Below are 27,353 nucleotides of genomic sequence, written 5' to 3' on the forward strand. Positions count from 1 at the left end.
TCATGTGTGATATTTTTTATTTGTTAAATAAGTAACTGATCTCACATGCTAAAATGTAGTGACATTTAAATGAACACTTTGATGTCTTGTTATAGAACAAAACATCAGAGACCCACTCGAGAGATTAAAGTGTAGTGACATTTAAACGAACACTTTGATGTCTTGTTATAGAACAAAACATTGAAGACCCACTCTAGAGATTCCACATATATAACTATATGAGTGTCAGTGGTTAATCTCTAATGTTCAATAATGGAATTGGTCATTTCAATTGAGATCATCATAGTGCCTTATATGAGGACAGTCATACTTCGGTAATGTTGGATGTTGCTTTGCCAAGGACAGCTAATATTGCATCATTTGGATATGTCAAGAATCATATGAATGTTGTGAATGATCAATAGAAGATTCGTCACTCTTAGATAGTAAGAGATTATGATCTACATTTCATCCAATTAAGTTCATAATGAAATCATTGGCCAAAGTGTACACATAAGTCGAAAAATGAGTTTTCGACTTACGTTGACTTAATAGTGGGATGAAAGATACAATCGATAATTGAGATTGATAAATACCCATATCTCATAGTTGATCGGATCACATTGATAAAATGATTATAATTTCACGGTAAACAAACAAATTTGATTTTTTCATATCACATGACATTTTCCGTCACATGTATTGTCTTGGCACAATGCTAAATGTCAATATGGGACGACGAATATGAATTGATGATAAATTGAAAGGGGTAATTTTAATTTATCGATTTTGATTGAAAAAAGAAATAATAATTCACGTCGTTAAATATCGTGATTGAGAACCTAATGGATCACACACAAGAGGAGAACTAGAAGAATGAGATTTACCAATTAATTAATTGAAAAGTGTTGAATAATTAATTGGGTTGCTTGTTAATAAGGCTAAATTAATTAACTGATGGACCAAATTTAATTAATTAGATTAATTAAATATTGAATTGAATTAAGTTAAAAGACATGCCAAGCCTGTTTTAGCTTATATTAATAGGTTGTTAGGATTTGAAAAATTGTAGAGAATACAATTCATATTCTTGCTAGCACAAGAAAAGATAATCTTAGTTTTCTCAATCTTGTTCCACGTTTAGATTTTCATTGGAAATTGGACAATTGGACAGCTGTGAATTATAAATCGTGATTGTTCAAATTTAAGAAAAGTAAAGGAATTTGCAGAATTCAACAAATGTATAATTCATATCATAATTTTTATTTAAACACAAAGCAAATCGTTGTTAGGAATTGAAATTATTTTATTTTTTATTGTGTATGATTAAGTAAATTTTCAACAGTGGTATTAGAGCCTACTTTATACTTGTTAGAAACTGTTTCGCATACTGAAACAATCAAAAATTGATTGTTTTTTATTTTTCTTGAATCTAGCAATTTAGAAAATTATTTTCATCTTCAACAATTTGTTATTGAAACGATAATAAGTTTTTAGTTGAAAATCAATTCAAAGGATAGAAGTAGGCGACGAATTAAATTAACAGATGGGCCAAACACGTTTGAGCTTATATTAATAAGTTTGTTAGGGTTTGAAAAACTATAAAGAATATAATTCATATTCTTGCTAACACAAGAAAAGAAAAACCTAGTTCTCTCAATTTTGTTTCATATGTGGATTTCTTTTGGAGGCTAAACAATTGGATAGTTACGGATTGCAGATTGTGAATGTACAAATTCAAGAAAAGCAAATGAGTTTGCATAATTCAACAAATGCATAATTGCTATCACAATATCTATCTACATACAAAGCAGATCTTTAGTGGAAACTGAAATTATTTTATTTTTTGGTGCATATGATTAATTAAATTCCCAGCAAAGGTCACACACAACGCTGAGCAGAAAACAAAACAATAGAATTTGTGAATAAGTAAAGAATGCTATTGAGAACCCAATTGCCGAAAAGTGAGAAAAGGTTGTCATCTCACATGATTAATCATACAGCATGAAGCCATAAATAATAAGTCGATACAGATATTTGGAAACAATATATAGAACTTACAGGTAAAGCTTTCGCGGAATATTTCGTGATATTTGGATCAATAACCTTTCCATGATTAGCTGCCAGTGCAACAAATAATATACATCATTAATTAGGAGTCACAACAGTAAATGTACAAGGCAATGCAATGTAAAATGGGAGGAAAGCATCATGCATAAGCTAACAGACGTCTAGCTCACTTTTTCTTCCAATAAGGTGCCATGAAAATCATAGATGCAACGATAAATATTAAGTGGCATTAAATTCAAGGGCGAGGAGGAGAGGAGAGAGTAAAAGGAAAATAATAAATACAATTAAGCAGTCATTGAACTCATTTCAGATACAACCACCTGATCCTTGGGCGAATACTAAAATAGCATTCAATTTTCCCTATAGTTGACATCATTATGACAACCCAATCACATCGGTTTGCTCATACAAACTCTCTGCTAAAAGATTAAAAAAAGGAAAAGAATTAACAAAATTTTAACTCGACTGCCAGTTTTGGAATGCACTACCATCTAGAAGAAAAGCTACAGAAACAGGATAACACGATTTTTGTGCTAAATTATCCTCGAGGGAGATTTAAAAGGAAGATCAGTATATCGCTCAAAAAGTAACTATCAGTTACTAGCTCCTTTGAGGCAGATCCAGAAAAAATTTTAAGCTAGGCTAATTTGCAAAAATAAATAAATAAATAAATAAATTACGCAAAAAAAAAAATTGTTTTTATTTGAAAAAAAAAAATTACTACAAAAAAAGTGAGTTGGGTTGGCTCCGGCCCAAATTTCACCCATGCAACTCCCTACACCACTGCATGTTGGAAAAAATGAATAATTTGTGTGTAGATATTTATCAATTAATATAACCAATTAAATAACTTAACATAATTCAACAATTATATAAATATAAGAAGAGAAGAGTTAGAAATGCAAATTTCCTAAAGTCGTGTTACCTTCCTTTCGTACAGTACTTTCGACACTACACGACTCCAAGATAAAATTTATGTGACTTACAGCTGGTCCTACTGGACAGATTGTGGCAAATTAATGTGGATGACATACATACAGGTAGAGAGAATACTTACAAGTTTAAGTGAAAGGATAAAAGAGATTACCACAGGGAGCACACATAAAGCTTCTAAAATGGAAAGGAAAGATTTTCTAATCATTACAAATTCAAACAATGAATTTTCCATAAGCCTTTGTATCCTAATGACGAATTGAACATTGGGATTGGAGTGTGCCTAAGGTTAGCTGAGCTAAAATGGGTTTTTGGGTTGTATTATTATTACTACATTTCGTTGCATCTGGGTTGCGCAGGCTTGGGTTATAGTTGAGGCTCATTCCATCTATTCTCCCTTGGTTATAATGCGGGACAATACCAAGAGAAAATCCAAAATTAATTAATAAAAGAAAAAAATAAGATAAACATTATTTCTTATTAGGAAACTTGCGTTTAACTCTAACTTTTCTGATTGTAATTATCTTTTTTAGATATAATTGTGATAAGATTTTTATCTTTTATTTAATTATGATTATAATTTTTTTATTAATTCAAATAGGAATTTTACTTAGACTGGGATTTTATTAGTTTCCTTAGTTTAGACTTTTTATATTTGTAAGTTAGGGGATAATTTTGCCTGTATATAAGGGCCTAGTACACTTTTTTAGACTTCAAATTCATTATTCGATTTTTTATTAATAAGATGTTTTAGCCTTCAGTTTATCGGTGGATTCCAATATTTGTTTGGTGGATTCCAAATAATTATCATGTCCGTTCGAGAGAAATTCGAGCAAACATCTGTTCGTGTGTTACGAACTAGACACTTTTATTATCATCCATGTTTCTGTCCTGCGTCAGGTTATATTGTTGTCATCGGCCGTTGATGTTAATTACGTATAGGGACATGGATCATGAATTGGCAATACGTATACATATTTTAGGAGAAGAATGAGTTAGTTATGGCATTTTCTAGGGTTTAACTAGCAGAGGTACAATATAAATGTAGCACGATCAAATTTTCCATCTCACAGGCTATATAACACTTGATAATACATTAGTAATATTTGTTCATTAGACACACAATATATAATAGAGAATTTTTAATCAATGTTATATAATCATAAACAAAAGAAAAAGATTATTATTAGTGAAAATATCAAATTTTTTTATTGTTGAATGGAAACAGGTTCGAGTCAAGAACCATGTTAACCATATTAAAATTTCAATTAATTTTAAGGAGATTAAAATGAAATCCTAATTATCAACGTGTGCATGTGGCCATTATTACTCGTGAATTGAATTGTCTATTTCCATTGAAAATGGAAGATTTTGTCAGTGATTGGTTTTGGAATGGTCACTCAATAAATTTCGCCATCTCAAAGATTTTATTATTAAACCTGTGCTCGACCAAATATAATTGAACATGTGTTCAGATTCCATATGCCTCTCTTAATGCGCACAATACCAATAAGAGCATATTGGCAAAGTAAGATAAAAAAAAAATACGTGACAAATCTTACACATTATTAAATACAATATCACGTTGTTCAACTAATAACTCGTCAAATTCAAGTAAATCTATATTTGGTTCGTATTTATAAACTATCTATACAAAATCAATTCAATTTTTATCCACACATTTGACAAGATATACAAGTACTATCGCTCATTTATATTTATTCAATAAACCCAAAATTCGCCTCTACCAATAGTTCTACCGTACGGTATTAGTCAATGAATTATAAGCTAGAAAAAGAGGTAATATAAGCTTTTGCGAACCAAGGTCTACTAATTCAAACAGCTAATTTCGCTTTCAACAACTTAAAAATACCTAATTTGGGAACAGATTATTTTGCATTGCGTGAATGTTAATTAAATTAATGCATAGTTATTGTGGAGTGTTTAATTAAATTTGGACAATTGAGCATTGAGATTGGACTATGATTATGATTATATATATATATATATATATATAGTGATTTGATGTGATAGATAACAATCATATTTTTTATTTTTGTGATTAAAGAATGGGAATCAAACGGGGCATAGTCATGAACAAAAGAAAAAGATTATTATTAGTGAAAATATCAAAATATTTGATTGTTGAGTAGAAAATGGTCCAAGTCATGAAGAGCAATGTTAACCACCCTCTAACCTTGGTAGGCAACTTATTATGGTCGGTCCATGTCCGACAATAGTGTGGATTTAAGTGGACCACTAAGTACGACAATTATTGGTCTTAAATCAATGGTCGGTTTTCATTTTTCACGCCTTTGTTTATATATCCATCAAAAATCAAAGTATTTAAAGACTGCTTCCTTACAACGACTACACATTTTATTTATATTTTATCTATATTTCCATTACCTTCTTATGCCCAATATCCAAATGTTCAAGTGGGGTCTGCAAGAGCAAAATATTTAGAGAATTCAAAATATATCAAATTGAAATCACTGAAAACTTACATATATGATATCGAATGGTTCCGTAAGAGGGATGGAAACTTATCGGACCCGAATCACATGGTTCTCAATTTTAGAAACTAGAACCATCTAATGAACTTTGTTCCATTCTTCTTGAGTTCGGGGACTTCGACTAAAAATGCTCACCTACTCTATTTCCATTGTTGGACAAATTGTTGTCAAACAAGCTATCGGACGACGATGTAACTCAGTATATTTTCTCAATCGACATCAACCAAATGACCGAATGAAAAATCGACACCTCAATGAAGACAACCCTACCTCAAAATCAAGTAGACCATTGAAAGCAACCTAATTTATTTAGTCCTGCTCAGGGTCCATTTCTTTTCTTCTTGGATGGCTTATAATCATCGACCCATATAGTGATACCTAGCCTAGTTGCTTACTTATATTGGACTTGGCTCACTACTATCGCCTAACGTTTGTTATACATATGCTGCCCTCTTTACTTAGTTTTGACTGTGTGTTGGCTGAGCTTCTTCTCCCTTCGGAAACCGGCTACCTTCTTTATGATCTCGCACCTCCCATTTTATCTCCTCTTCTACCTTTGTGGTTGCCTTTGTGGCTGTGTTTGCATCCCTTTATGTGTGTCCTTTGTGGGCAAACCATAGCAACCGAATAGAGGAATTGGTTTGAGGATTTTTAGGTCGATTGCTTTGTTGAGGTTGTCGAATGAAGGTTAAAAATTGGGCCCGGAGCCAAATCTTCCGCTACATCTATCCATATTAATAATGTACTAGGGATATATATATACATATACACACACTTGATCTAGGCTATAATCAAATTACCTCGTCTTGACAATTGATCAATCTTCATCATTATGCCCCACTCTTTATAGCGCTTAATGATGATGCAGAAATGCTTAATACGAGTTCACCCCCGCTCCATTGACATCAAGAATATAGAGCATTACAACTTCTGAGAAATTGTCAATTATTCTCAATTAGACATCATAATATTTTATTATTCTCAATTATTTGAGAAATTGTTGAGTAGGTTTTAGTCGGTGCTCATGTGCTGTAGTCGTGAAAGAGATGTTACAAATCAAGAACCACCACATAACAATGGTCTTATATTAAGCATATGTATAAAATATTTTATATACCTCGTAAATTTTATTTTTTTAAATTCATTTTTTTTTTCAAATTTATTATTAACTATACATTCTTTCAATAAAATAATTTTATACGTAGATTCATAATTTTCTCTACTGTTTAACCTCGCATTCTTCAAAATCACTTTTTATGAAATTCATTTTCCATCAAACAAAACTTAATCATATTTACTCACTTGTCTTATAATTTTTGGTGTGCACATTAAATCGTAATTTCGAGTCACACGTTTTGTCCTAATCATCAAAATCAAAATCCGAATTAGAATTAGAAGAAACCAGTTAGGGTGGCATACTCTTATTGGTTTTAGTAAAAGCGGAACCCATTTGCATGGTTAGGAGGAATATTTAGTTGCTGTGAGTCTCTTCTAGTCTTAATTTTATATTCATTGGGGGAGGCGCCGCCATGGCGGCCACGACGGTGACATGTTAGATAATTGAAGAAAAAGAAGGACGACTTATTAGAGGAATTTTTGAGTTTTGTCCATGATATAAGAATTATTAATTAAAGAATAATTATCTTCTCAAGTTGAGGTAGCCCCGTCCCGCCCGAATGGGGCAAAAAAACCCTCCTTGAACGCCCCGTCGCGGGGGACGGGGCACCGCGGGCGTCCCCGAATGGGGGCAAAAAAACCCTTCTCGAACGCCCCGTTGCGGGGCACGGGGCACGGCGGGGCGAGGACGCCCCGTCGAACTCGCCCCGTGAAGGAATAATAAAAAAGATTAAAAATAATTTTTTTCTAAACAATTCACCTGTTAAAATTTCATTTTGAATTTCTATTTTATTTTCTAATAATAACATAACTTGAAAGTTTGAAAATGTAAAAAATATATATTTATATAAATTAAAAAATTAAACGGGGCAAAAAGTTGCCCTGCCTCGCGCCCGCCCCATTGCTATCACTAAGTTGAGGAGTATAGATTTTACTTTGACCATAACATAGTTAGTTCCCATTTAATTCTCATTCTTATAAGAATGAGAATGAAAAGTATAGTTGTTACGGGACTCATACAAAAAATTGGAAGTCAAATATGGTGGTTTGATGTGATTAATAACGATCATATTTTTTATTTTTTGGCCAAAAAATGGAAAACAAACGTGGCCTTAATTTTCTGTGACTTTTCAATTTAGTTCATGCTAATATCTTAAGAGCACGGCGAAAAATAAATTATTTTTATATCAACATCATTTGTGTACCACTCCTCCTGTCTAATATGTGGAAAAAAAAAATTAATTCACGTAAAATGTTGCGTCCACAAATTGGAGATATTTTGCCATTTTTGTAGCTGTAAATCGTTTTTATTTTTAATATTATTTTGATTATTATAGATTGATAAATAAATAAAATAATACATACTTTGAAATTTTATACGAATATCATATATATTTTTAAAGTTTTCAACATAAATATAATTTTCAAAATTATAAATATTCCATTTATTTTTTCTTTCGGAAAAAAAAAAGAATGATATTTTCAATTTGGGAATAAGATCGGCGATATTTTGTAGTATTTTGCGGGTTTAAATTCTTCATTCAAAACAATTTGTCACTATTGAGTTGTTTGGACATTGGCTTGAGATATTATGGTTTTGCTTTACATATAATTAGTATCTGGTCGGAAACGATTTTCGAATTAAACATGAATTTGAAGATAGATCGATAATTTATCCTTCTATGGCCTAACGAGTCATCCGAAAGATTTCACTTATTAATATGGTTATAGAATTCCAAATATTTACAAAAGTGACCACATTAGATTTCTTAATTTCACCAACTTGTGCAAAGTCTTCGTCTCCTCAAAATCTTTAGTATTAAAAAAAAAAAATTTACATTGCTTAAATATCGAAACAATAGGTAACATATGAGAATTTGATCTAACCATTTCAACAGAGTTAACTCCGTAAAGTTAAACTTCAAGATTCATTCAATATAGTACACAACTCATTTATTCTTTCCAACTATTCGATCTGTGAATTTCAAAATTAGTATCTCAAACAAGTTATCATTTTAAGAGAATGTATGAAGAATAATATATCATGCCGATAAATAATAACTAAATTATAAAATTTTTGATTAATTTTAACGAGATTAAAATGAAATACTAATAATCAACCTTGGCCATGGCATTATTCCTCGTGAAATGAATTGTCTATTTCTATTGAAAAATAGAAGATTTTGTCAATGATTGGGTTGGGAATACTCACTAAAATAAATTTTGTAACAATACTATCTGAACGTGTGCTGCACCAAATACAATTAAACAAGTGTTCTGATTGCCCTCGGAGCATATCCCAATGATGTAAAAGATAAGGGTGAAGTATACTCAACCTTGCTGACAATCACAGTGTGAGGGTTCGATTCCTGAAACATGGATTTAGACTCTTTATGGGTATCAATGTACAAGAAGCTCTTGTTTCTTGGCCTGCTGTGGCATATTTCAGAATTAATCTCTCTCACGATACTCTAGGAACGGAGCGGTGGGAGGCCCTTAAGGTTGGAGTTCAACCTTTAAACATGTGTTATGATTCCACATGCCTTTTCTAGTGTGCCACTACACCAATATGGCAAAGCTCACTTATAAGTCAAAAAGCATGTTTTCAATTGACTTTTTTTTTTTTTTTTTTTTAAATAAGAACATGTTTGAAATTCCGCAAGTTACTTATTTAAATTTAAAGATAATAATGATTCAAATGAAAAAAGAAAAAAAAAGGTTATCTAAATCTAAATATAACTTTATTTTTAAGGTTAGTGAATCGAATTTATTTTTAAAATTACTTACTTTTTATGTAGATTTTTTAAGAATATATTTTATGAAGAATAATTTTTTTGATAATATGTGTTAAACAGGAAGAAAAAGTTATGAGTTCACATTCAAAATTATTTTATAATGACGTATAGTTGAAAAAAGTTTAAGAAAAAAATAAATTGTAAATGATCTATACCAAACATGTACTGAGCAAAGAAGGCATGCTTTTATATTTACTGCATGTATGGATGTAATTTTTTAAAAATTATTTTTCTCCATACTCATTTTTCAATCATATATCTTTAAAAAAAAAATTTATTTTATATTTCCATATTTTTTTTCAACTTTTAAACCACAAAAAATATTTTTCAAGATTCAACATTACACAAATACTTGTTCAAACAAGATTTTTGATTTAACTATTTGATTATTAATAAAGATAAGAAATTCCTGAGAAATCTTACAAATTATTATAATATCACGTTGTTCAACTAATATTGTGCAATTACATTAACTCAACATACTAAATATATCTCAAGGCTTCCTCAAATGCAAGTAAGTCTATTTAATTCATGATTATAAATTATTTATAAAGAATCAATTTATCTTTTATTCATGCATTTGAAAAGGACGTACAAATACTATTACTTATTTACAACTCTTTTAAATCTAGAGAAGTAGGCAATATAAACTTACACGAACCGAACCAAAGGTCTACTAGTTCGAATAGCTAATCTCCAATTCAACAACAAATCCGAAATGTGTTAAGAACTTCACATTCTAGATTTAGATAAGTTCAATTAAACTTATAAACTTATTTTGACATTAACATAAACTTTTTTTTTTTGTTTAAAATAAATAATTTTGTTGCTTATAAATCTGTTTGAGATTATTGCTGTCATCAAAGAAAGAGGAAATACTAGCCATGAAAAACAATCTCTCTCTCTCTCTATATATTGCTTTCTTAAACAAATAAAATAAGTGAGAAGTTACAAACAAAGGAATTTACCACTCTCCCCCTTCAATTCCATCCGCCTCATCTTTCACTGTAGATTTCCATGTGTCCGTCTGCTAATAATTCACAATATATCTCCATTTATACGTGTATATATCATTTCCCGAGCTAGAACATTTACCTTTTCTTTGAATTCTCTGGAATTGAATTTCTCTTCAAACATTAATTAATTCTTTTTGCCCGGGCTATAATGATCAATTCTCGAGCTAAAAGACCCCTCTCTTTTTTCTTTTTCTTTTTTTTTTGTGAAAATAGCCAATGTTTTCTAAATAAAGGTAATCTTGAAGGGTATTGGGCAACTGAGTAGGTGAGAATTCTTGCGATTGGGTAATAAAATCTCTATTTTTTGGTCCAGAAATAGCATTTATCTGAGTTTTTAGACAAAAGGGTCTCTAAATCCAATAATCTATATTTTTTTGCATGAAGATGATCTTTATGGGTTTTGTCAACTGGGTCTCTGAGAATTTTAGCTGATAAGAAAAAGGAAAAGAAATAAATAAATAATGTCACCGGTTCCAATAGAGACTACAATGGCCGAAACGACGTCATGTTCTGAAGGTTCAAATCGTTTTGGAGGTCTGAGAGGGGTGCAGTGGCGCATGGATTTAGGGGTTTTACCACCTTCTTCTTCATCTATTGAAGATCTTCGCCGACAGACGGCCAATTCTCGAAGAAGGTTAATATCTTAACTCTTTTGATTATTTTCTATTTGTTCAGGATTCATTTATTTCTAATTTAGTGACTTAATTTGTGATGATGCTCTTTGACAGATGTTTGGGAAGTTTCTATGTTAATTTTATTGGCATGTGCTTGTCTAGTTGTCTTTTCATATATTTGCGCACTTTCTGGAGCATTATAATTGAGTTAATAATCCAAGGATTTTTGGAGTCATTGTAGTTGTTTCTTTATCATCAAATCGTGGTTTATTAAAGTTTGTTTAGTTATTTGCATTTGGAATTTTTTAGCATTGAAAATGTCAATCTTATATTTGTTTCTCGATTAGTGGATTGTTCCCAAAAGTTTTTTCTTGCTTACAACCAACCTCATTTTACTTTGTTTCCTGTGTTACACGTTCTTAAATCGACAAAGCTCCTAGTTTTCTAGTATGATTCATTTGCCGTTTGAATGTTGCTATTGAAGTTACATTACATGGTATAATTTAACTAAAGTAACATGAACTAGTCAAAGCTTATCCTGCAAAACCTCAATTGTAGGATCGTCTCCTTCTAATATTTCAAGGATTAGGGAAGTCAATAGTTGTAGGAGCATTGTGCAAGTGGTTATTAAGTATTCATTCGTATTCCAGTTTTAGGTAAAGAGTTTCTTTTTGATGATTTAATTCATGATTGTTATAGGTATGCTGCTTTGAGGCGACAGCTTCTAGTTGATCCTCATGTTCCCAAGGATGGAAGTAATTCTCCAGATCTTGTCATGGACAATCCACTGTCACAAAATCCAGGTAGATTTTCTGTATTAAGCTTACATTAGCCGCTACGACTTTTTAATTCCCTCTAGCTCAGTAAATTTTCTTAAAGTGCCTGTATTTCTAAAACAATTGTTTTCTGCCTTTTTCTTGATTAAGATTACTTTTCTCAGCCATGTAAGTAGCTTATATTTGAGTTACCATACTTGTCCAGAACCTGTATTAGTGATTATTAAGTTCACACACTCATACGGCTTCTTTTTTTTTTTTTTTTTAAGTAATCCATGCTGTCGCTATTTATCTTGCAGATAGCATGTGGGGTCGTTTCTTCAAAAATGCTGAACTGGAGAGAATGTTGGACCAAGATTTGACACGTTTATATCCTGAACCGGGTAGTTATTTCCAGAAACCTGGATGCCAAGGCATTTTAAGGCGAGTTTTACTACTTTGGTGCCTTAGACATCCAGAATATGGGTACAGAGAAGGCAGGTTTTCTTTGTACTTTGTATTCTATTTTTAGCTTTATCACGATTCATCAGTCATAGTGGAATAAAAAGTGGCTGCCTCTTGTGTGGACTAGTAAGGAGAGATGTTTAGGCTGAAAATTTGAAATTATTCTTTGATAGATTATTGGGTGATCTGAATTTGAAGAAGACTTTAGTCAAATTAGAGCTTTGTGATTAATTGGTTCTTTGATGCTACCAGATGTGATATATCTTTTGAAGACAGATATTATCACAGTGAAATTGATTGTTTACAGTCAAATTGATTGTCTTCGAAAGATATATCTCATTAATTGCATAGATTGGATGTGAAAGAATATAAAAGTCGGACTCTTTCTATCCAGTTATTATCACAGTCAAATTGACTGTTTACTGCCGGAATCATCTCTTCATTCGATCTCTCCATGCTTTCGTTTGTAGGGATGCATGAACTCTTGGCCCCACTGTTGTATGTTCTACATGTTGATGTTGAGCGTCTTTCAGAAGTGAGAAAACTTTATGAAGACCACTTCATTGACAAATTTGACAGTTTCTCATTTCATGAAAATGACTCGACATATAAGTTTGATTTTAAGAAATTCTCGGATTCTGCCAAAGATGGGAATGGATTGGGAAAGGGTTCTGTGAAGTTTAGCAGTCTCGGTGAACTTGATCCCCAGATACAAGCAATTGTTTTACTTAGTGATGCCTATGGGGCAGAAGGTGAACTTGGTATTGTTATATCAAAGAAATTTATGGAACATGATGCGTATTCTATGTTCGATGCTTTGATGAGTGGGGCAGGTGGGGCCATTGCCATGGCAGAATTTTTCTCTCCATCTCCGTTCAGGAATTCACATGTTGGGTTCCCCCCTGTAATTGAAGCTTCTGCCGCACTCTATCATTTGCTTTCCATTGTTGATTCATCTCTTCATGGCCACCTTGTTGAACTAGGAGTTGAACCGCAGTATTTTGCACTTCGCTGGCTACGGGTCCTATTTGGGCGTGAATTTTCACTTGATGACCTTTTAATTATTTGGGACAAAATTTTTTCGTATGATAATACCAAAGTCAACAAACCTGCCGATAATGTTTCCGATTCCACATTTGCAGCCCTCAGTTCTCATAGAGGGGCATTCATTTCTGCTTTTGCAGTTTCAATTATACTTCATTTGAGATCTCAAGTGCTTGCAACAGAGAATGCTACTGCCTGTCTTCAAAGATTGTTGAATTTTCCCGATGATATAGATCTTGTTAAGCTGCTAGTGAAGGCAAAGTCCTTGCAGGCTCTGGCGATAGATGCAAACAACTCAACTTCCCCAATGATTTATCCTGGGTTTTATTACAGAAGTAAGTCAGTTAGTACTAGGGGCCATAGCCTTTCGTTAGATTTAACTTCTCCAAGAACTCCCCCAAATGTGGTCCCCGATAGCTACTGGGAAGAGAAGTGGAGAGATTTGCACAAGGAAGGAGAGCACGAGGAAGGTGTTGTCGAAAAACTTCATAAGAGCAGAAAAGGTTGGTCAGAGAGAGTAAGATTGCGACTGTCTAGAACAGAATCAGACCAATCTTCATCTAAGGTTGGTAAAATACAGAAAGACCAAAAGTCATCTGTTAGAAGAACTTTGTTGAAAGATCTGGCCAGTCAGCTCAGATCAGATGAAGACACAGAAAAGACGGTGTGTGATGGAGATATAGGCCATCAGGATCCAGTTGAGGTCAACGGGCAAGAAATTACTGATAAGAATTTCGGTAGCATGTCCGAGCCAAGATATTTGAGTGGAAATGCAGAGAGTGAAGAGAATTCTCCAAATTTCTCAGATTCTTCTAGTCCTATTAATGGGTCTAATTGTCATCAGAACGACTCGGGCAAAAGTAGCATAGCGTCAAATTTATCCATTGATGAAAATGATCCCAGTCCATGTGGGACTACCCCAGAATGCTCCACTCTTCCCATCTCAGATTCACCTGATGAACTGTCTTTAAAATGTGCACAGAATGACAATTCTTTAGGTAAATCAACCATGGGCATGAAGGAGCGAAAGTTTCTATCAGGGAAATTTCAATGGTTATGGAAGTTCGGACGGAATGCGAGTGAGGGAACATCTGAAAAGGTAGGTGTTTCTGAAGATGCAAAAGCTTGCATCGGAGGAAGTGTTCAGAACATTGTAGTTGGCTCTTCGACAGCCGATGGATGTGATAGCTCTTCGAGAATCAGCGAAGAGACAGTTGAGCAAAACTTGATGGGTAGCTTCAGAAATCTTGGGCAATCCATGCTTCAAAACATCCAGGTACCAGTCAGTTAATTATGTAACTGTCACTAGAATGTTCTTAATTAGCCTCATAAGGATTGCTATTTTGGAAACTCTTCATATTACAATATTAAGAAGCAATCGCTTTCTTTCGACAAAAGCTGCTATGTTCCTTGAAAAACTTGATTCAATTTGTAGTGTTATAGACGTATACAAGCTTAATAAAAGAAGTCCACCAAGAAGCATTTTCATAAAAGGAAAATATAATGGGAAATGCTTGTTTCAGATTGATTGTTCCCTGAGCAGAAGTGCACGTGATAATTCGTTTGAATGTGCAGGTTATCGAGGCTGTTTTTCAGCTGGATCGAGGTCACACAGTACCCTTGGAGAACAGCTCGAAAAATGGTTTTGTTGGGCAAGGACAATTTACAGCCTTGGCAGCCCTTGAAGAGCTTAGAAAAATCAGCAATCTTTTATCAGAGATGTGATGAGGAAGTATTTGTTTTAGTTATTTTGTAGTTATTTCTATCTCGAGTGGCAGAATCAATGGTCTTCCTTCGGCTTTGATATCCTTTTTCTTTTCCCTTATTTGTTCCAATTCTCCCTCCTCTCTCTCTCTCTCTCTCTCTCTCATGTAGACAGACTTGTAAATATAATCATTACCTATAATTATTCTTATCCATAATAAAGTCATCTCCATCATTTGTAAGTAGGGGTCATAAGGATGCAAATGTTGGTAATTGCAATGCCAAAATTATTCTTCAGATGCAATGTCCTTAGGCGCTCAAATTGTAGTAACTTGTAAGCAACAAAGTGATCTCTCTGCTGCAATTTGAAATTCTGTACTTTCAACCTTCTTTCTTAATACCGAAGAGGCCACCTTAGTTACATGCCATAAAAGAAATTTACAGGATAAAATAGACGATGAAACTTTTCTCGTTTTATAGCATACAAACATCTTATGACGCCCATGATAGTGACCTTATGCATTGTTTCAGTTCAACATTCTCGTGTCGAACTGAAGTAGAACATGAATAGTTGGTGAAGGATATAAGCTTAATGTAAAGAACATGAGCACTTAGTGAAGGATATAAGCTTAATGTAATAAGGATCCGTTCAACATGACCATTCTGAATAAAGCTTTTATAGTACCTTTTCAAAGATAGTTTATTATCTAAAAAAAAAAATTCCCCTGATGACCGTTCGGTTGTGAACAAAGAAGGATCAAAAAAGTGCTTTTGATTATTTCTTGTACATATTACATAATTATTTAATTAAAAATTATTTCTTTATTAAATTCTCATGGCACAATTTTTAAGTAAAATCACATCATATTATTTATTGTTAAGACGGGAATAAGTAAAATACCATAAAAAAAAAAAGTGAAATACAAGCTTTTCAAAAAAGATTGTTAATAAGCACTTCTTTAACCGTAGCCAAACAAATGCATTTTTATATAGAAGTACTTTTGGGCTCCCAATAAGCCCTCCAATACACACTAAATATAACAAGTTTTCTTTAAACAATTTGATGCGCTATTTTAAAGAGTTAATCTTTCAAATTATGTTTCAAAAAACTCTTTAAATAAATAGTGAGTTTGGCTCTTCAAATTTTAACATCCATAATTTAACTAACTGTATTTTATAAATATACTAAAACAACGAGATATGCTTGATGTATATTCATGTGAGGGGGCTGTACACTTGTACAACACTATTTTGCTGTACAAGTGGAATAACCCCTAAAACAACATTATTGAAACACTTGAAGAAAAGATAGAGCTTGCTGACCTTACTCAACAAATTTTAACTGATCCACTTGAAATGTAAGTTACCCGAGCACTAGGAGAAGGCAAGATTGTTGCCCTAAAAGGTGGTACACCAATGAATTGCATTTCAATGTTCACGTTAAATTTTTAAATTATGCGTGAGAAGACAAAAGAAGAGTGTTTGTGTTGGATTTTTGAGAAGTTGCTTATCTCATATAGAGAAATACAGTAGAGATAAGTGAAGAATCGTCATATTTTTCGATTAGGCTATCTTTGGTTTTGCTATGGGCCTTTCCTCTTATGGGCATATCTTTGTAGTTGGGTGAATGGATTGATATATTCCGCTTTACCAAAGACTCCCTAAAGGACAGTAAATCATATATATATATATATATATATAATATCTTTGTAGTTGGGTGAATGGATTGATATATTCCGCTTTACCAAAGACTCCCTAAAGGACAGTAAATCATATATATATATATATAATATCTTTGTAGTTGGGTGAATGGATTGATATATTCCGCTTTACCAAAGACTCCCTAAAGGACAGTAAATCATATATATATATATATAATATCTTTGTAGTTGGGTGAATGGATTGATATATTCCGCTTTACCAAAGACTCCCTAAAGGACAGTAAATCATATATATATATATATAAATATAATATCTTTGTAGTTGGGTGAATGGATTGATATATTCCGCTTTACCAAAGACTCCCTAAAGGACAGTAAATCATATATATATATGATCCTAAAAGTTGAGAGAAACTTTAATGGGACGGTCGCACCATCACGTAGGCGATCGCCCAATGTTGAAGCGCCACCTCGACAGGTGGCCCACATACCTCAAGGGCGTGTGGTGGGCCACCTGTTGAGATGGCGCACCCTAATATGGCGGTTATACTACCACGCAGTGCAATCGTCCTACTGAAGTTTCTCTCCGTTAAGCGGGTTACCAATGCAAAACCTCAAGTACGATTGTCAAATGGCAAGTGTGCCAGCGGATGAGGTAACGTACCTTAGGCAATACTCGAGGTCCTCAAGGTACAAAGCGTCTATTATAGCCTCCATTCGGCCCCCTTTCTTTCAATTTTTAATGTATGGAACAGATTCCTTTTTTTTTTTAATATTACGAATGTGTGATTGAAAAAGTTGGAAAATTTTCCAATTTACGTGTAAAATTATATCATGAAAAACTGTGGTTTAAAATAAGAGTAAGAATAACTGAATAAAACATTGAAAGAGAAAGGAAAGAACAACTGAATAAAACATTGAAAGAGAAAGTAAGCCAAACGGGAGTATAATCTATAACTGGAGTGATGTTAAACAGTAGCGAATCTACGAATTCAAGTGAAACTACGACGAATCCAAGTGCAAAAGCACATCAATGTCGGGGGCCTTTCCTCTTATGGGCATATCTTTGTAGTTGGGTGAATGGATTGATATATTCCGCTTTACCAAAGACTCCCTAAAGGACAGTAAATCATATATATATATATATATATATAATATCTTTGTAGTTGGGTGAATGGATTGATATATTCCGCTTTACCAAAGACTCCCTAAAGGACAGTAAATCATATATATATATATATATATATAATATCTTTGTAGTTGGGTGAATGGATTGATATATTCCGCTTTACCAAAGACTCCCTAAAGGACAGTAAATCATATATATATATATATATATATAATATCTTTGTAGTTGGGTGAATGGATTGATATATTCCGCTTCACCAAAGACCCCCTAAAGGACAGTAATTCATATATATATATATATGATCCTATAAGTTGAGAGAAACTTCAATGGGACGGTCGCACCATCACGTAGGCGATCGCCCAATGTCGAGGCACCCACATACATCGAGGGCGTGTGGTGGGCCACCTGTCGAGATGGCGCACCCTAATATGGTGGTTATACTGCCACGTAGTGCGACCGTCCCATTGAAATTTCTTTCCTTTAAGTGGGTTACCAATGTAAAACCTCAAGTATGATTGTCAAATGGCAAGCGTGCCAGCGAATGAGGTAATGTACCTTAGGCAATACTTGAGGTCCTCAAGGTACAAAGTGTCTATTATAGCCCCCATTCGACCCCCTTTCTTTCAATTTTTAATGTATGGAACAGATTCCTTTTTTTTTTTAATATTACGAATGTGTGATTGAAAAAGTTGGAAAATTTTCCAATTTACGTGTAAAATTATATCATGAAAAACTGTGGTTTAAAATAAGAGTAAGAATAACTGAATAAAACATTGAAAGAGAAAGGAAAGAACAACTGAATAAAACATTGAAAGAGAAAGTAAGCCAAACGGGAGTATAATCTATAACTGGAGTGATGTTAAACAGTAGCGAATCTACGAATTCAAGTGAAACTACGACGAATCCAAGTGCAAAAGCACATCAATGTCGGGTTCCTTCGCAGATGATTTCACACCATCTCCTAGTATCTTTTTTTCTTCCATGTGAACCTAATGAATTTCTTGAGAGCACGCCATTGACAAATGCTTGCTTTCATTTCAAGCTTTTACATTGAAAACTCGTAATTCAACTAAACCGGCTGTAGCCACTTTACCTTAACAATTAAGTTATGCATAATTAGATAAATAATATTAACATACAGCCGAGCTCGTCACAACACATTTTGACCTCTCTCTATTGGCAAATGCCTTACGTTTTACCTCTCAAAGAATTAAAAAGCACAATGTTCTCATTTTTCGGCAGGCGCTACAAAATAAAGTCCCAACAAGAAGTATACCACTGAGCCATCATTCAACCCTAAGCCAAAAACACAACCGTCGATCAACCGGTTAACAGTCAGTTTCAATTTTGAAAAGAAGATAATATAATTCACCATCACGTCTAAGAAAATAAGCATTTAAATTAACCATTGGGCTTATTTATTATTCCAAACCATACAAAAGAAACTACACCGGCCAACTCAAAACAACATTTCAATAAGATTACATATTTCTGCAGTCAGGGGGAATGACGACACCGGCCTGTACAAGCATTTCATCTGCTTGCTCTCTTCCTTTCATAATAATCTTCAACTCTTACCTTCTGCATGCTCTAGATATCTACAAGGGTGAACAAGCCTGGAAAACAAGGTTGCATTTACAAAAAAGAATTCTCTGCCAGGTAATTCACATAATTCTCCGAGTCACACGCCCATTCATGCAAATATACTAATAGTAATTTTTAGTGTAAAGAACAACACAGTTATGAACAATAAAACTTTTAGGGCGATAGTGCTGCAGGATATTTCCTTATTCACACACGTCCTAAAAAATAAAGTACATGCACTGCGCCAATCATTTGTTTCACAACTATAAAGTAGGGATTTTTTAGTGCAAAGAAGAACACACTGTTATGAGCGATAATATGAACTGTATCAGGTGACAATGCCACATAACATTTCCTTATCCCGCTCATGCTGAAAAATGGATTGACAAAAATTATTTGATAATGCTGTAACGGGATATAAGTGTGGCTAAGGTAAATAACTCACCCGAGCAACCAGATTTTCACACAGCATACTCTTCATCCTTCCTCCTCCTCAGAGTTAGATGCATTATGTGCGTTGTTGGCTTCATTATGAATTTTCACCTCCACTTCCATTAATGGAATTGGATGTATGGGTGAAGTACCTACAGTATGCATATACTAAATCAGTATGCACAAAAACCATCAGTGGTCAACAATACTCTTAAATGCGTTTTCACGAAAATTTTCAACTTCCCACACTTGCGTTCAATTTAGAAACCATGATATATAGCTGTTGAAAATATGACACACAAACCCAGTTTCTAGCATTATCCGAACAAGATCCCATTTCAGCCCAATTATTGATATTATTCCTTCAAATAGCACCACTGTACTTCTTCCACATTTTAGAGAAAACAGTAACATGAGCATCATTAAGCTTCAATCATTATTGAAGAATTTTACGATGGCATTAAATTGACAGTTTCCACAAGCTAAAAGAATAAACAAGAGTGATTCCAATTGTGGCTGAAAATGTACCAAATCAAAGATATAGGATACATATATAGAAACCATGATATATAGCTGTTGAAAATATGACACACAAACCCAGTTTCTAGCATTATCCGAACAAGATCCCATTTCAGCCCAATTATTGATATTATTCCTTCAAATAGCACCACTGTACTTCTTCCACATTTTAGAGAAAACAGTAACATGAGCATCATTAAGCTTCAATCATTATTGAAGAATTTTACGATGGCATTAAATTGACAGTTTCCACAAGCTAAAAGAATAAACAAGAGTGATTCCAATTGTGGCTGAAAATGTACCAAATCAAAGATATAGGATACATATAAGGGCAAATTTCCTCTCATCTGCAGCTAAGCATTGCATAGCAAAATGCTTAATTTGACAACTGACGTAGAAAATCTGAATATCCCAATTGCAGCACTTCTCATTCTTAAGAGGTGAAATCCCATGATTATCAAAAACGAATCAGTCTTCATCCAATATATAAAAATCCCAACGTCCATTCAATGGAAAGCCACGAAAAGTTATTTATTCACAACAATTTTATCTTTACCCAAAACAAGTATGGAAATCTGAACTTCTTTAACCACTATCAAGGTGGGGCTTCGGATAAATTCTCACATTCAATTCTCATCTTTCACACTAGATCTTAAAATACAAAGAAATCAAAGTTACACAGATTCTCTAATTACTTCATTTATTTTCAAATTCATTTAATAATCATCAGTCCAATCAAAAAGACACCGCCAAATCATCAAATCTACCTCCGAAAAAGGGAAAAAAAATAATAATAAGCAAACATATTTCATTACCTTCAAGGAAAAAAGTAGAAGAGGGCCATCCACGTGCAGAGGTAAACGACATCGTTTCATCCTCCGTCAAAAGATCAAGTTGCGGGCGAATCTTCCCCGTTCCCACCCCAGAAGACGTCAATTTTCCAATCACCTCAATCATACCATGTGGATGTCTCATAGTACTACTCCGAGGCGGGACCCAGTAGGAATACCCAGGTAAAAAGGGGAGCCAGTCGGGTGCTGCACGGCGCACGATGATACTCTGGATAGCCTCCTCGAGTTTCTTAATCCCTACAGTGAGTACCTCCTCGGAAGAATCGGGATGGGAAGAAGTGGATGACGAATCGACCTCAAGTTCGATTAGCTGGGCCTGGCGGGTCTTGTTGGAGCGGTGGCGGTTGTGGGTGATTAGGGCCCCAGGGGTGAGAGATGCTGGGTGGAGAGAGGACCGTGGGAGGGTTTGAGAGAGTATTCTAGACATGGCCATCAGATATACAGAGAGAAATGAAAGAGCTGTAGAGAGAGAAAGTGAGATGAGATTGGGTATGTTCTACTAGAACATGGATAAACAGTCAGTCGGAGTTTGGGCTGGGTCAATGTGGAGTTGTCAAAACCATGGGCGGTGTCAACACCCGAATAATCGGGTCGGATTCAATTTTGAGAAAATTACACCATCAGTCTCCAAACTTTTCGACCGTATTAATTAATTCTCTCTCATACACTTTTTTTTTTTTTTTAATCAAAAGTTTTCTTAAAACTCTTTCCAAAATCATTTAAGACGCCAAATTAAACTCATACAATTGTTTTTTAGAAATATTATACTTTTTTTAGCACCTAAAAGGTAAGATAGGGGATATTCCATGTACCATACTATTTTGTCACATAAAATGATAAGATTTGCGACCAAGGGGTGGTCAGAGAAAGATAAGAACTCATAAAATTAGAGTTAGAAAAAAACCCTCGAAATGGTGATTATGCAAAAGGAGCTATGAGTTTGCAAAATGTGAAGAGTGATTATCCCTGTTGATGGCGGATGTGCCAAGAGAACACTACTGAATTTTGAAGTCTCATAGTTACATTTTACATAAAATCAACACGATTCAGTAAGTCATTCCATATTTTTTGGATTAGCTACCCTAAGCTTCATATTGTACTAAGCCATAAGGCAACTACTTTCCAATTATGTGCAGTTAGTCAAGTATACCTTGCCAAACATGTCGAAATTAATCAACAAGGTAGTAATATTCATTTTATTTTGAGATACATGTTCAAAAGAAATTATTGAAAATTAGTTAGATAGACGCCATTGATTATGCTACAATCACGACCCGTAGAAACGCTAGTGAACTCTACAAAAACTTACAATCTCAAGATTTTGAATCATGGATCACGCAGCTCTTAATAATTAACAAGTAGAAGATTTGGCACAAATCTAATCGTACCTTGATTCTCAAGTCCTATTTATTCAAGTATGATATGTATAATGTTGTGCATAAAATCACAATCGATCAGTTACACGAAATATTAATGCAACCCTTACGATTAATTAGTAGAACGTTTGGCACGAAGCTTGTCATAACTTGGTCCCCTTAGTCTTATTTATTCAATGATGGTGTGCGCAAAACTCACAATCTATGAGTTACATGGGATATTGCTTTATAGATTAATGCAGCTCTTACGATTAACAAGTTTAGCACGAATGGTATAGTACCTTGGCTACCAAGTCTCATTCATTCAAGGATGATATGATATGATATGTCGTGGGCACGTGCATAATAGCTCTCGTATGCGTTCCTTTATGTCGATAGTGACATAGTGTGTTCCTTTTTTAACTTGACAGAGCGCAAATAGCTTAGCACAGAAACCTCTGTTTTCAATTTTCATCTTGTTTTAAAGAAACCAACTTGTGTACTGTCTTTATCAAAGCCATGGAGTTACACCAGTTCAGAAGCTAATATGGACAGGAAGGATGTCAAAATGTTGGTTCAACAATGGTGGGATATTGGAGACACTCGATTTCAAATCCAAAGATTCAGTTCCGCAGGCCAGAACACGAAAAGCTCAATTCACAACCGAGGAATCCATAACACCCATAGCCGCTTTCAGAGCATGCAATATCTGAACTGCAGTTGACGAGAGAGCAAGAAAAGGGAAGTTGATAATCAGCACTTTGCATAGAAACTATAGGTTAAAGAAAATAAAAGAGAATTTGTATAACACCATTAATGCATGTTAAACACTAATGAACATGTTTGTCCATTAAAATTTTTTTGATATTGAATTCCCATAAAGCATATCATCAAGGTTTTTAATGTCTAGAATACAAAACATTTAAGGGCAATATCCCTATTTTCGCCAATTTCATCTTCCTGCTTTAGTCCCATAATCATTCAGTAGGGATTTCTACTTTACTATCAACCAAACTGCCACAGAAATTAGCCAAAAAGTGCTCCAGATTTTCACCAAAACTTTAAAGTTGATGTAATACAAAAACTTGAAATAGTTACATGAGCTAAAAGGAGCCAAAAGCTTGAGCTAGTGGCGAGGGTCAAAATGGGACACAAGGCAAGATTATAAAGCCTCACAAGTCACTAGCTTAATCATTTCCACTTATATTTGCAATTCAATGTTTTACCTTTTCTTTTTTGCCAGGGAGTTGCAATCAACCAACTGTAGCAGTGATCTTATTTCTAAGGTTTAAAACATATGAGTAGGGTCTCCATAATTATGTATTTTTCTCATTGAAAGTAAGAGTGCTTGTGAATCAATACTCTTTCAACTATCCAATTTACGCCTTTTTGCAGCCAGCCGGGGTCTCAACTGCACAGAATGTCAAAATGTAAGTTAAGTTTCCATCATAAAAGAGTATATAATAAGCATATTAACCACGCAATCTAAATGGGATGAGCAGTTCCTAACAAAGTCAAATAAAATGTACAGTGAAGGGACAAAGTGGCATCTAGGAATATTATTCAAGGGACCTTTGATTTGATTTACTATAAGCTTGTTCCAACCCAACTGAGTATAGCAGTAACTAGATTCTTTCAAATAGTTTCCTATTATTGAGAAAAATTTGTCACTAGCTAATACAAAAAAATTATTCTACACTTAATTGGGGAAATGTAACCACAAAAGATTAGATGTATTGGTTTCACACCTGTGTAATTCACAGTATAAGAAATTGAGAATTTTCTGTATTGCACAGATTCTGATTCAATTTACAGATTGGAAAAATAACATAGAAATTTCAATGAATTAAAAACTAGATTTTTCATTAGCAAATAAAAAATGTGAATGTCATTTATATCCAAAACATCAATAGCAAATACAAGCAAATATGTTTATGTCGGTAACATATATGTAGATACAACTTCAAATTCAAAAGAATGTAATAACCATTGGTCATGTAAGCGTAAAGATTAATTGCAGAAGACTGTCGCACCGGGAGCAATTTCGTCATTTTTCGCGACGGGGTCGGAATCGGCTAAAATTTGACATTATTTTGGAATACTTCAACTTAGTCTTGGGGAAGTGAACACTTCGTTGTCACCCTGGTTTCTTTGTACAATCAAATTGCAAGAGGAATTATTTCCAAGTTTGAGTGCCAAAGGTTCTTGTTTTGTAATCAGGATTTTAACGAATTACAAGAACATTGGTTATTGAACAAAGACAAGTCTCCAGTCTATATATACAGTGAGTGCTCAATTTGTTCCATTTGTAAAAAATGAATCCATGAAGTGAACATTCTTGGCAATGGTAATATTTTAACGGGTGCAAGCAATTTGTGGCAAGGGTCAGTAATACCATATACCAGAATACTATTAAAATTATAGACAAAGCAGCCAAGTAAGATAAAAATGTGAAAAGGTTCCATTCAATTGCATTAAATATCAGAGAAGTCAGACAGGCTAAATTTTGACTGATTGATCGGAAACAAAAATCGCGACGGGGGCAATTTCGTCATTTTTCGCGTCGGTGTCGGAATCGGCTAAAATTTGACTGATCGATCGGAAACAAAAATCGCGCCGGGGGCAATTTCATCATTTTTCGCGACGGTGTCGGAATGGGCTAAAATTTGACCAATTGATCGGAAATAAAAATCGCGTTGGGGGAAATTTCGTCATTTTTCGCGACGGTGTCGGAATTGGATAAAATTTGACCGATTGATCCGAAACAAAAATCGCGCCGGGGGCAATTTCGTCATTTTTCGCAACGGTGTCGGAATCCGCTAAAATTTAACTGATTGATCAGAAACAAAATCGCACCGGGAGCAATTTCGTCATTTTTCGCGACGGTGTCGGAATCGGATAAAATTTGACCGATTGACCCTAAACAAAAATCGCCCCAGGGGCAATTTCGTTATTTTACGCGACGATGTCGGAATCCGCTAATATTTAACAGATTGATCGGAAAAAAAAATCGCCCCGGGTGCAATTTCGTCATTTTTCGCGACGGTGTCGAAATCGGCTAAAATTTCACAGATTGATCAGAAACAAAAATCGCGACGGGGGCAATTTCGACATTTTTCGCGACGGTGTCGGAATCGGCTAAAATTTGACTGATTGATCGGAAACAAAAATCGCGTCGGCGGCAATTTCGTCATATTTCGCGACGGTGTCGGAATCGACTAAAATTTGACTGATTGATCGAAAACAAAAATCGCGCCGGGGGCAATTTCGTAATTTTTCGCGACGGTGCCGGAATCGACTAAAATTTGACTGATTGATCGGAAACAAAAATCGCGTCGGCGGCAATTTCGTCATATTTCGCGACGGTGTCGGAATCGACTAAAATTTGACTGATTGATCGAAAACAAAAATCGCGCCGGGGGCAATTTCGTAATTTTTCGCGACGGTGCCGGAATCGACTAAAATTTGACTGATTGATCGGAAACAAAAATCGCGTCGGCGGCAATTTCGTCATATTTCGCGACGGTGTCGGAATCGACTAAAATTTGACTGATTGATCGGAAACAAAAATCGCGCCGGGGGCAATTTCCTCATTCTTCGCGACGGTGTCGAAATCGGCTAAAATTTGACTGATTGATCAAAAACAAAAATCGCGCCGGAGGCAATTTTGTTATTTTTCGCGACGGTGCCGGAATCGACTAAAATTTGACTGATTGATCGGAAACAAAAATCGCGCCGGGGGCAATTTCGTAAGAAAATCACCTCATAAAATTTAGCATCGTCAAATATTATAAAGTTACTCAAGGTACTTCTCACAAAACCAATACAACAGGCACCAAGTCTTATGAGCCCATAAAAATTATATATTGCTATAGAATCAGTGTCGTTCGGCACAAAGAAAGTTTACTTTCTCCTAACAGCTAAGCTACTCCACAGAATCCCTCCTTCAATATTCATAAATGGAGCAACCTTCACTCGCAATCTTCGATCATCATAATTCTTAAATAAAAAATGGACTACTTTTTTTTTTTTTAAATAACTCAATATACGCCATAAAATCCCCAAAAGAGTTCATTTCTGTCCCAACGTTATTTCCACAAAATCAGTCAATATTTATCTCCAAGCTAGTAACAATACCCATCACTGCTGATTATCAAGTCCTACTACAACAAACTACAGTTTATTCCAAACAAATTTGATGTTGGTTACATGAACCCACTTTTGTCATTCAACTCAGGCCATCGCTACATCTAATGGAAGGTCCGATACTACACTTAGCTTATGAACAAGTAATTCCTACAAAAATACAAAACTTAAATCACTATTGTTTCATAGATCCTCAGGCGCTCAAAAGTACATCAGGCTGGAAGCTTCTTCCCTAATCATCTCACTGAATCCCACAATGGCTAGTTCTACTTGTGTTCTACTATCCTGAAAATCATTGGTATAACAACCATCTTAAAAAGAAGATACCATGGCTTCATATATATCAGTTCCCTTTCTCCTAACCTAAGATGCTACTCAGATGATTGCCGCTAGTTCTTTTGGGATACCTTAATTACTGGTAAATGAAAGGCATGGTGGCATTCCCCAGCCTTAAAGTCCTCTAGCTTGCATACCCTTCAACTGGTCCACAGATATCATCTCTTCTCCTAACTCTGATGTAATTTAACCTTGTGCAATATTTGTTGTCATTTAGAGATCCAATACAGAATTGTATAGGGCCATTCCTATTAAAGAATAAATTCCTAACTGCTATTCGAAGAACTTATTTGACCCTTGTTTGAGCCCCATTCTTTAAAAACACATTTTCCC

At 34.4% G+C, this 27,353-nt stretch overlaps 2 protein-coding genes across 4 annotated transcripts; one reads left to right on the forward strand and one right to left on the reverse strand.

The window, feature by feature from the left end:
* Positions 1-10,352: 10,352 nt before the first annotated feature.
* On the forward strand, positions 10,353-15,249 carry LOC111412181. Of its 3 annotated transcripts, none has more exons than XM_023043001.1 (6): positions 10,353-10,710; positions 10,810-11,059; positions 11,739-11,842; positions 12,115-12,291; positions 12,730-14,579; positions 14,879-15,249. In XM_023043001.1, exons 2-6 carry the CDS (start codon positions 10,887-10,889, stop codon positions 15,026-15,028), a joined length of 2,454 nt encoding a protein of 817 aa, XP_022898769.1. In that variant the 5' UTR covers positions 10,353-10,710; positions 10,810-10,886; the 3' UTR covers positions 15,029-15,249. The 3 variants fall into 3 exon arrangements, with proteins under 3 accessions (XP_022898769.1, XP_022898760.1, XP_022898751.1); XM_023042992.1 differs by having other exon boundaries at positions 10,353-10,690; XM_023042983.1 differs by having other exon boundaries at positions 10,353-11,059.
* A 3,868-nt stretch (positions 15,250-19,117) lies between these two features.
* On the reverse strand, positions 19,118-21,688 carry LOC111412197. Its single transcript, XM_023043013.1, has 3 exons — positions 21,148-21,688; positions 19,827-19,965; positions 19,118-19,413 (listed from the first exon to the last, which is right to left on the reverse strand). The coding sequence occupies exons 1-2, from the start codon at positions 21,614-21,616 to the stop codon at positions 19,859-19,861; spliced, it is 576 nt and encodes a 191-aa protein (XP_022898781.1). The 5' UTR covers positions 21,617-21,688; the 3' UTR covers positions 19,118-19,413; positions 19,827-19,858.
* Between the last annotated feature and the right edge of the window lie 5,665 nt (positions 21,689-27,353).

Source organism: Olea europaea, chromosome 2, assembly GCF_002742605.1.
Source record: "Olea europaea var. sylvestris chromosome 2, O_europaea_v1, whole genome shotgun sequence".
Lineage (NCBI taxonomy): Eukaryota > Viridiplantae > Streptophyta > Magnoliopsida > Lamiales > Oleaceae > Olea > Olea europaea.

Bases quoted from the DNA above. Each gene is read 5' to 3' on its own strand.
- LOC111412197 (XM_023043013.1), bottom strand. From the start codon at position 21,616: ATGGCCATGTCTAGAATACTCTCTCAAACCCTCCCACGGTCCTCTCTC. The intron at 19,966-21,147 runs GTAATGAAATAT...TGCATACTGTAG, and splicing joins TTCTACTTTTTTCCTTGAAG to GTACTTCACCCATACATCCA.
- LOC111412181 (XM_023042983.1), top strand. From the start codon at position 10,887: ATGTCACCGGTTCCAATAGAGACTACAATGGCCGAAACGACGTCATGT. The intron at 11,843-12,114 runs GTAGATTTTCTG...TTTATCTTGCAG, and splicing joins TCCACTGTCACAAAATCCAG to ATAGCATGTGGGGTCGTTTC. The intron at 14,580-14,878 runs GTACCAGTCAGT...TTGAATGTGCAG, and splicing joins CCATGCTTCAAAACATCCAG to GTTATCGAGGCTGTTTTTCA.